The sequence below is a fragment of the Oryctolagus cuniculus genome, chromosome 1 (assembly GCF_051225735.1).
Source record: "Oryctolagus cuniculus isolate XC-2025 breed Fujian yellow rabbit chromosome 1, ASM5122573v1, whole genome shotgun sequence".
Taxonomy (NCBI): domain Eukaryota; kingdom Metazoa; phylum Chordata; class Mammalia; order Lagomorpha; family Leporidae; genus Oryctolagus; species Oryctolagus cuniculus.
In genome coordinates this window covers 87,200,857-87,211,795 of record NC_142867.1, presented here as the reverse complement: position 1 = coordinate 87,211,795, position 10,939 = coordinate 87,200,857, and the positions used below count along the sequence as shown (strand labels likewise).

At 37.3% G+C, this 10,939-nt stretch overlaps 1 protein-coding gene across 1 annotated transcript; it reads right to left on the bottom strand.

The window, feature by feature from the left end:
• Positions 1-819: 819 nt before the first annotated feature.
• On the bottom strand, positions 820-1,057 carry LOC138847128 (MICOS complex subunit MIC10-like). Its single transcript, XM_089303983.1, has 2 exons — positions 1,002-1,057; positions 820-943 (listed from the first exon to the last, which is right to left on the bottom strand). Exons 1-2 carry the CDS (start codon positions 1,055-1,057, stop codon positions 820-822), a joined length of 180 nt encoding a protein of 59 aa, XP_089160109.1.
• Positions 1,058-10,939: the final 9,882 nt, after the last annotated feature.

Here is a 10,939-nt window from a genome sequence, read left to right as displayed (position 1 = left end):
TCAGTAATCATCCTAGGCTCTTGTCATGAGTTGCAAGGCTATGGAAGCCTTTTGAGTTCACCGACTCTGATCATATTTAGGCAAGGTCGTAGTCAGAATGGAAGTTCTCTCCTCCCTTCAGAGAAAGGTACCTCCTTCTTTGATGACCTGTTCTTTCCACTGGGATCTCACTCGCAGAGATCTTTCATTTAGGTCTTTCATTTAGGTCATTTTTTTGACAGAGTGTTATTTTTGTCTGCTAGATTGCCTAAGTGGACAATTAGAAGTTTTGCTTTGTTTTCTAACCTAGAAACCTTTTATGTAAGGTATACAAACTTCATGTATTTCATATATACAAATTTAGGAACTCAATGACCCCTCCCTCCCGTCCACATTCACAACCTCCTTACTCTTCCCTCTCCTATTTCCATTCTTATTTTTTACAAAGATCTATTTTCAATTAACTTTATATCCATAAGTTTAACCCTCCACTATGTAAAGAGTTCAACAAATAGTATGAAAAAAAAAAACTGTTCTTCAACACTAGAGACATGTTCAAAATCATGGCATTTTAAAATGTCAATTTCACTTCTATAGGTTACTTTTTAGGTACTCTATTTTTTATTATATTTTTGTTTAATTTATTTCTCTTCAGACTATCTCCTTACAATTTCCAGAGAGAAAATACAAAACAAGAAACATGCTGGTTTCAGATACATCAACAGAGCCCTGGAGTTGAAGGCACTGAGGTACCACCAGTGTGACTCTGGAGCACTGTTGTATGCCTGAGGAGTGAGAGGGGTTTCTCATTTCCTCCCTCCACAATATTCTCAGCGTGTGTCACTGCTCCCGCTGTTTGACACATATCCCGTGCAGAAGGTAAGGCGCCTGGAAGTCATGCTGACAGTTGGAATAGGCGGTGCCCAGGCCCATGCTAGAGCCAAAGGCTAAAGGGCACGATTTTCTTTTTAAAGAAGATAAGTGAGAAAACAACTCCTAATCCAAAACCAGTACCCATCTACATGATGGTATCCGCCATGCATAGGTCCCACTTCCTGCTGATGTCTGACCCTGACATGTTCTCCAACTGTGGCTCCTTAGGGTACTCTATTGGTTACCACAGATCAGGGAGGACGCATGGTATTTGTCTTTTGGGGACTGTCTTATTTCACTAAGTATAATGATTTTCAGTTGCATCCCTAGTGTTGCAAATGATAGGATTTCATTTTTTTTTTACTGCTCTGTAGTATTCCATGGTGTACATATATCATAATTTCTTTACCTAGCCTTCAGTTGATGGACATCTGGGTTGATTGCATGTCTTAGCTATTGTGAATTGTGCTACGATAAACATGGGGGTACAGATAATTCTTTCATATGCTGGTTTCATTTCCTTTGGGTAGATTCCTAGAAATGGGATGGCTAGGTCATATGGTAGGTATATATTCAGATTTCTCCATCCTGTCTTCCACAGTTGCTGGACCAATTTACACTCCCAACAGTGGACTATAGTACCTTTTTTCCTACATCCCCACCAGCATTTGTTGTTTGTTGACTTCTCTATGAAAGCCATTCTAACTGGGGTGAGGTGAAATCTCATTGTGGTTTTGATTTGCATTTCCCTGATGGCTGGTCCTCCTGAGCATTTTTTCATGTGTCTGTTGGCCATTTGAATTTCCTCTTTTGAAAAATGCCTGTTTTAGTCCTGTGTGCATTTGTTAACTGGATTGTTTGTTTTGTGGTTGTTGAGTTTCTTGAATTCTTTATAGATTCTGGATATTTGTCCTTTTTCAATTGAATAGTTTGCAAATATTTTCTCCCATTCTGTCAGTTGCCTCTTCACTTTGCTGAGTGTTTCTTTTGCAGTGAGGAAGCTCCTCAATTTGGTGTAATCCCATTTGTCAATTTTGGCTTTGATTGCCTGTTCTTGTGAGGTCTTTTCCAAGAAGTCTTTGGCTATGCCAGTTTCCCCCAATGTTCTCTCGTAATTTGATGATACCAGGTCATAGATTTAAGTCATTGATCCATTTTGAGTGGATTTTAGTAAAAGATATAAGGTAGGGATCTTGCTCTATACTTCTGTGCATGGAGATCCAGTTTTTCCCGCACCATTTGTTGAAGAGACTGTCCTTGCTCCAGGGATTGATTTTAGCTCCTTTGTCAAAGATAAGTTGGTTGTAGATGTGTGTATTCATTTCTGGAGTTTATTCTGTTCCATTGGTCTACACATCTTTTTTTGTGCCAGTACCAGTCTGTTTTGATGATAAATGCCCTGTAGTATGTCTGAAATTGGGTACTGTGATGCCTTCAGCTTTGTTTTTGTTGTATAAGATTGCTTTAGCTACTCAAGGTCTCCTGTGTTTCCATATGAATTTTTGCATCACTTTTTTTAGATCTGCGAGGAATGTTGTTGTTATTTTAATTGGGATTGCACTGAATCTGTAAATTGCTTTCTATAGTATGATTAAGTTTTTGCTCTCAGTCTTCTTTTTGTTCCTTCATAGATAATTTGTCTTTGGGAGATAGGAAGGGGGATCTGGATGTTTAAGTTTTATTTTTTTTTATTTTTGGTCACTGGTTTTCAGTAGTTTGATGATGTGCTTTTGGATGGTTTTGTTTATTTTTATTCTTGGTGTTCATTGAGCATCTTACATCTATGAATTTATAATTTTCATAAAAGTTAAATTAGTTTTGAGAACTATGTCTTCAAATATATTATCTAATTCTGTGCATATTAACTTTCTGACATTGTTCCGCAGGTTGTTGATTCTCTAAATAATTTCCATTCTGTGCTTCATTTTGGCTGGCCTTCTACTATATTTCTGAGTTCACTGATCATTTTTTATTATTGTTATTTAATCTTTTGTTAATTGCTCCCAATATTTTTTTCATTGTGACTATTTCCAGAAATTTCACTTAAATCTTTTTTATATCCTCCAACTAATCTCTTAGTTATGTTCATGTTTTCCTCCATCTTCTTGAATATAAAGTTTATTTATAACATTTTATATTCTTGTCTTCCAATTCCATCATCTTCGCCTCTTGTGTGTGTCTGCTTCTACTTGGTAATTCTTCTAATTATATATCCCTTCCTTTTTACATTTCTGATAGTTTTATTGAATGCTAGATATTAAGCATTTTACATTGTTTGGTATGATACTTTTTTCTTTTTGTGTGTTTTTCAAGTAGTTTTGGACTTTACTTTGGCAACCAGTTAAGTTCTTAGAAATTGATTTGATTCTTTTGAGATCTGACTTAATGTTTTAAAATCATCACTTCAGAGCAGGCTTTAATCTAGGAATAATGCAGACCTTACTATGTGATGCCATTCTGAGTGTTCTATGCAATGACCAAAGTATTTTTATTCCTTTGCATTCTGGCTGATGGGAATACAAACTGTCCCCAGCTTTGTATGAGTAATTTTCAACCTCCTGGATGCCTTTGTGGGTTTCTTTTGATGTCTCTGAAAATATGTGCTCTCTAAAAACTCAAGAATATTCCTCTGGAAATCTTTGATTTCTCTCTGCTCAACTGAGTCTAATCAGCTCTAACTTCTTCCTTGAACTATTGCCTACAATTACAGCCTCTATCGATAGTCTGGAAATTTGTAGGGTTACTTCACTTGTTTTACTTTTATCAGGGAACACAGTCATCTCCACCTGTTGTCCAAAGTCTAAAAGCCATTGTTTCAAATATTTTGCCATCTGGTACACTGCCTGTTTTATGAATGTCTGTTTTTCACTTCCCACATCAAGCATTGTTGTTTTATCCTGCAAATTCCAGTTGCACCTTTGTTCTTCATTCATTCATTGTTTAGACATCATTGATGTTCTGTGTGCTGGAAACTGTGGGAAGCGCTAGGGAAGCGGGGTAAGTGAGGCATAGTTATTATCCTGGAGAGCTATTTCAGCATGTGGGAAACAAACTTTTAAAATGATAATAGGGATACAAGGCTACAATGTGCACCGTGTCTGCTATCATGAGAGGATGAGTGATATGTCATGGGAAACCAGGAGAGGAAGGAATTAATCATAACTGGAATGGGCTAGAGGCAGGGAAGAGTGGATAAGGAAAATTTGACAAAGGAAGTGATTTAACTGATGCACACTCAATAATTTGTGTCTCACAAGAAACAGCAAAACAATTTTGTGGCCTATGGATTATGAAATTCTTAATGATCCTAACTATCTTGAACACTTAAAACTCATATAATAAGAATATAAGGTTTCATCTTCACTTCATACTTAAATATGGGAGAAGACAACAGTTGGGAGACAAAATACTACAGCAAATTTGAGAGCTGTAGTGAATAAGACCAGAGAAGTTTTGTTTGCTTACCCTGTGCTACACTTGATCTTAGCCAAAAGGCCAAGGAAGTGATACCCTTTGTATGATAATTCCACTTAATCGTTATGACAAATCTATGAGATGGTGGCACGATTACCAGGTCTGTTTTATAGGTGAGGTTAAGTAGATTGCCATAAGCTATGCCTATAATTTGTCTTAGAGTCAGGACTCAAGTTGAGCAGATGGGTTCCCAGAATTGTGCCCTTAGCTTCTATATTAACTATTTTGCTCTCTGAGTTCAATAACTAGTTATATCTTCCTTCACAGATATCTGGTAAAATTCCTTTAAAACAATATAATCAAACAAATATATTTATGTAATTGGCCATATAAACACCAAACTCAAATGGAGAGATATAATATATTGAATCATAATCCTATTCCTTATTTATGCTTTATGGAGTGGATTTCCTTTTAGAAATATTCATGAGAGAAGAGCTGAATATATGATATGTGAATAAACAAAGGATTTCAAATGGGATAAGTGATATTTTTATCAAACTGATAAATATGAAAACAATATTTATAACTAATTTTGCAAAGATACAGGGAGAGATACTTTTTTAATATTTATTATTTGAGAGGCAGAGTTACAGAGAGAGAGAAGTAGATACAGATCTTTCATCCTCTGGTTCACTCCCCAAATGGCTGGGCCAATCTAAAGCTAGGAGTCAGGAGCTTCTGGGTCTCCCATACCAGTGCAGGGACCCAAGCACCTAGGCCATCTTCTACTGCTTTCTAGGCCATCAGCAGGGAGCTGGATCGGAAGTGGAGCAGCCAGGGTTCAAACTGGTGCCTGTAGGGGATGCCAACACCTGCAGTCAGAGGCTTAACCTACTATACCGGCCGCAGGAGATACTTTTTATGAATATATGATGTGATAAAAATTGATAATTGTTGAAGGCTAACTTGGAAATTTACAGGTAAAGGCTTAAAATTCTATTTCCTTTGACATTATAATTTATCTCTTAGGAATATATCCTAAACAATCAAAAGTACACATAAAAATCATAAAGTAGAAAGTTCATGGTAGTATTACTTAAAACAGAGTAATTATAAATTTAAAAGTATGAAAACTAGAGAATTGGTTAATTTAATGCTATATAGTACTTTTACTTGGTAAGTACAATATAGTGGGAAAATACATTATTCAACAATATAGTGGAGCTGGCGCTGTGGTGTAGTGGGTAAAGCCACCACCTGCAGTTCCAGCATCCCATATGGACGGCTGTTCAAGTCTGGCTGTTCCACCTCCAATCTAGCTCTCTGCTATGGCCTGGGAAACCAGTAGAAGATGGCTCAAGTCCTTGGGCCCCTGCACCCATGTGGGAGATCTGGAAGAAGCTCCTGGCTTCAGATTGGCCCAGCTCCGGCCATTGTGGCTGTTTGGCTAGTGAACCAGCAGATGGAAGACTTTCTTTCTCTCTCTCTCTCTCTCTCTCTCTCTCTCTCTCTCTCTCTCTTTCTCTCTCTCTGCCTTTGCCTTTCTAACTCTGCCTTTCAAATAAATAAATAAATCTTCAAGATCATATGTAGTAACTTATGCATAATTTCTATTCTATATTGACATACACATACACGAACAATAAGAATGGTTATCAATAGCTCATATGACTATATGTCCCGTGTACTCATTTGTTCTCTTGTATTGTCTAAAACTACAATCATGAATGTAAATTCTTTTTATAATCAGAAGCACACACACCAAAAATAACATAAATAAAATAAATCCAAAATCTGAAATCAGAGGTAAAATTTTTGAACTTACAATGATAGGACATATGTGGAAAAAAGCAAGGAGTGAATTCCACAATGTTCTGTTTAATTTTGTCATCAGTTGGGATCACATAGTTAATTCAGATAGTGTATTTCCCTTCTCACCAGTGAGAACAAATTGCCCTTAAAAGACTGCAAAGCATTCAAGGGAAAACCTAGTGAGACTTGTCCAAGGAGTAGCCGACAGAGCTCCTAATCTTATCCTCCAGGTCAATTTGACTTGGGTGATGCGCACAAAGGGTGTGTTTTGTTTTATCCATCTGGGGCAACCTTGAACAATCTTTTGTTGCTTATCTGTAAAATTCTTGTATATTTCCAGAAAGGTCCTTAAAATTAATTAGTAGCCGTCTTTACAGCATATGTATCTCAAAAGGTTTTGTGACCATTCATATTTTGAAAAATGTAATTTCCAATCTGTGAGAAATTTGCCCCTGATTACCTAAAACACACCTTTTGGGGCCAAGTTACTATATATTTATGGTGTAAGGATAAATGAAAACGTAGTGTCATGGAATGAGTAAATTCTGACTATAATTTGACCACTGTAGAGCATTTCCCATGACTCATTAAAAGTAGTTGATCTGGTGTTTCCTAGACCTAGGTCACTTATATTCTTCCCTGAATAAATGTTTTATTAACCATTTGATAGAGCCTGTTTATTTCTGTTGACATCAGTATTATTTGATTCTTGGATTTTCTTGGATAATTTATTAAATTTCTTTATACCTCTGTGAATGCATCTATGTAGATGGTTAAGCATCTTTTTTTGGTAAAGATTCTGTATATTTATTTGAGAGGTAGAGTAACAGACAGAGAGGGAGAGACAGAGAAAGGTCTTCTATCTGCTGGTTCACTCCCCAACTGGCCACACAGCCAAAACTGAGCCAATCCAAAGCCAGGAGCCAGGAGCTTTTTCTGGGTCTCCCACATGGGGACCGGGGCCCAAGCAATTGGTACAACTTTTGCTGCTTTGCCAGACCATATCAGAGAGCTGGATCAGAGGAGGAACAGCTGGGACATGGGATCCATGTCCATATGGGATGCCAGCTCCACAGGCAGAGGTTTAGCCTACTAAGTAAACCACAGCGCTGGCCTCAGTTAAACATCTTGATTTAAATGTTCAGTTAATCTCGTGAAAGTTTCATTCACACAATCCCAGACATTCTGGTACTTGATATTTATTGATATTAAATGATGAGGTTTTTATCTGATGGTTCCTGTTTCCTTCGCTACCAGTCCTGTTTGGGAAGTAACCATTTCAGAAATTGTGGAAAGAGAATTATAGCAGGATTACAGAGAACAAATGAGTCAATTGTCAGCTTTTGAATTCAAAATGTTATTTTGTCAAGTTGGTTAAAGAAAGGGGTTATGTGTATACCATAAACAATAGTTTTAGGAGAATGTTGCATGATTTAAGAGCTGACTTACCTGCCTTTGACTTGCAATATCTTCCTCAGGCTGAGAGAGAAAGCATACAAAGGAAGGATGGAGTCAGATAATGGAATAGGTAGGAGCGATAATAGTAAACCAGCGTTTTGTGCTCTCCAAGCCATTCTGACAATCACAAGAATTCTGATGTTTTGTTTTTTCAAATCTCATCAAAATAAAAAAAGACAGTAAGGTATATTTATAACTTTATGGGCTGTGTTATTGAGTATATTCTGGGTAGGAGAGATGAGAATCACATCTAACACTTAAGAATTTTCATGTCTGTTGACTGCAAGAATTTTCCAGTCTAGCTTTTGTTTCATGCATTTCCATTCTTGTTTCTTCACCACTCTATACATATTCTTAGTGCCAGACACTGTAGGGTACATTTATACTGCAGTGCACCTCACACTTTCATGTCATGATGGATGAGATGGTACAGTGGATCATGGGAGTACTGCCGGAAGGTCATTTGTGAAATCCAGAAATAACTACATGGAAGTGACCATGAATTATATAAATACTGATCTAAATATATCACTAATTCAACCTCCTTTTTTCTGGTTATTGAAAGTGTCCATAGCTTCTCTAAAGCTTCTTGATAATAGAAGAAGTGCGAATAAAAGGGATAGGGAATTGGTAAGAGGCAGTGGCTTCTGCCAATTTTGATTAAACTATCTTAGCTTTATACATTTTATAAAAACAACGAGTAGGTGAGTACATTGCTGGAGCTGTTCTCAGGGTCTGGAATTGGACCAGTATAAATGTGAGAAATATGAAGTCTGATATTTGTAAGCTTCATGGTAAATTTATCTCTGGAAATGCCCTGGACTGCTAGATAGATGATCCATGATCCTGGTACATCTTAAACGGACTGAACAGAGACCACACACCTTCTCTGAGTTACTATGCAAACCTCATGAACATAGACACCACAGCAGAGAAAAAAATTCTCTAATAACATAGGAGTGCATGTGTAAGTCTTCTTGGGAAAAATTGGCAAAGAATATTATAAACATGATCTTAAAATATGACTGACTTTGCAAAGTGGAACAGAGGGACCTAGGTTAGTAAACAAGTCATAGTCTATGGGAATTTTACCATAAAGTGCTATACATTTTTGAAGTTTAGAAATAGTCTTCTATTCACTTGTGAATAGCTTTAGTAAATAAAGGACACCATTTGTATTTTATTGTATTCTGAGAGAAAAATTCTCTTTGCCGCAGTCATATATAGAAATATTGCTAAGACATGTATGAGAGTCTGCTCTTGAACAATCTCCAGGGTTGCCAATGGCTCTGAAAAGCATACCCAGAGGAATGTGTGATGCTTTCTCCACATTAAATTGATCCCTTTACAGTTTATTCAGAAGTTAAGAACCAGCCATTCCATTTAGGCTTAAAGGGACTTACGTGCCCTCCAGAATTTTTTGCACAATCAAAACTAAGTAGAACATGCTCCTCAAATGAATGCTGTGAACCACATTTTCCCAATAGTCCTGCCTCAGGAACACAGCTTCCATATTACAAATTATTATTACACCACAAATGCATCTTATCAGTGAGTTATTTCTAGAAGACATGTGAAAATAGAGGCAAATTGGTTACCACTTGGAACAACAGAAGCTCAACACATGAAAAAACAGACTGTAAATAGAGACACATAGGAAAAGCTGACTGAAATTAAATCAAAACAAGAAGGTTACAAAACCTTGGAGTAGTGTGGAAAAAATGTGGCTATGTGAAATATATAGACAACATGTTAGACATTACATTAATTGTTGTGATTTAGTAATGTTCGCAACTTGCTTTACTGTGTGTCTTAAGCTAAGCAATTTTTAGAGAGCAGGATAAAAATCAAAAGGAGTTAGGTATTATTTTTCAATGATTCCTTTTTATACATCAATTCTAACCCTGCTGATAATGGAAAGTGAGAATCATTTTCTTACTAACAAGGAAACAGAGGCTAAAAAGAGACTAGCAGCAAGTTATGAGGGTTCACCATGTGTACAAATCACTTGTGCTATAAAATTCATATTGCAGGTCTTGATATATGAGATACTTCAGACAGTTCATTTAACATTGAACTAGAAGATAAATTTATTTTGGTGCAAAAATTTTTGAAAACCATGCATAATTTCTTCATAATAGGCATTATCATGAGCTTTTTGAAGGCTCTTCATATATGACATTACTTTTCTGGTTTCAATGATTCTTTATTATCCATTTTGTAGTCTGATAAGCACAACCAAAAACTGAGCTCACATCGCATCCCAGATCTTTGAGCTTTTAGCTTCCGTTCCCATTGTTCCATACATTTTTGAAATATCTAGGCTCTCCAGAGGATTATTAGAAAGTGAAACTATACAAACATACACACCTACATGCATATATGTATATGAATGCACACACATACATGCACTATTAGAATGAACTGTGGGTAACACAATTAGGCAGGAACTGAGGAGAAATTCAATCATGTAAGATGTGAACTTCACTAGGTAAGGGTTGTATGTCTGTAGCTTTTTTCCCTGCAGTCAGTCCCCATTTACACAACTTGGACCAGCAGAAAGCAGCACGGTGGCTTGAGGTTTCAGAGAATTTGGAGACAGAATGGCAACATTTTGGAGGAGAAGGACCAGAAAGGGAGTAGCTCCAAGTTTTGTATAATTGGAAACTTCAAAAAGTTTATGGAAATTTGGGATTATCTTTGAATTCAATTTTTCCATGAACATTTTAAAGCTCCCTCATATAATCTCTTTTTTCCACAGTGTTCAGCCAATATTTTGTGAGCACCTGCGTGTGTCAGATACTATTATAGGCAAGAGAGATACAGTGCAGTGAACGAGACAATTAGGTTTCCCTGTCTTGGTACAGTTTATGCTCTCACCTGTAGATTGCAAGTGGGATTGGGAGTTGGAAGGGGTATATGTGCTGGGAAATATAGGACAATAACCAAGCAACAATCAGGTGGAGAAGATCAGGGCTTTCCAGTCTCAAAATAAAGAGATGCTCTAGCCCCTTGTAAGTCAGCCACCTCTGCTGCCAAGAAGTGTTTCCTCTGCAGATAGCCAGTTGCCCCTGAACCCACATGAGCCTGAGAGCTTTGGGGGCCAGACAGGTTAGGCTATGACAAGATAAATGCTGCTCACAAGAACGCAAAGGAACAGGCAGCAGCCTGACCATCTTCACAGCCAGTTCAGGACTGTGTATAGAGAGGCTGGGCATTCCAAGGTGCTGTGACATCCATGTTTACATTGGTGAGACTGTCTTTCTGGCAGGGGCTAATGGTAATTTTCAGAGGTAAAAGGATGACCATTTCCTAGTTGATGGTACATCAAAGTGTAATTTATAGGCTCTGCCCCCTGCCCCTGCCCCCCAGCAAGGGATATGTGACTGGTAGATACACA

Bases quoted from the DNA above. Each gene is read 5' to 3' on its own strand.
- LOC138847128 (XM_089303983.1), bottom strand. From the start codon at position 1,057: ATGTCAGGGTCAGACATCAGCAGGAAGTGGGACCTATGCATGGCGGAT. The intron at 944-1,001 runs GTAGATGGGTAC...TTCTTTAAAAAG, and splicing joins TGCATGGCGGATACCATCAT to AAAATCGTGCCCTTTAGCCT.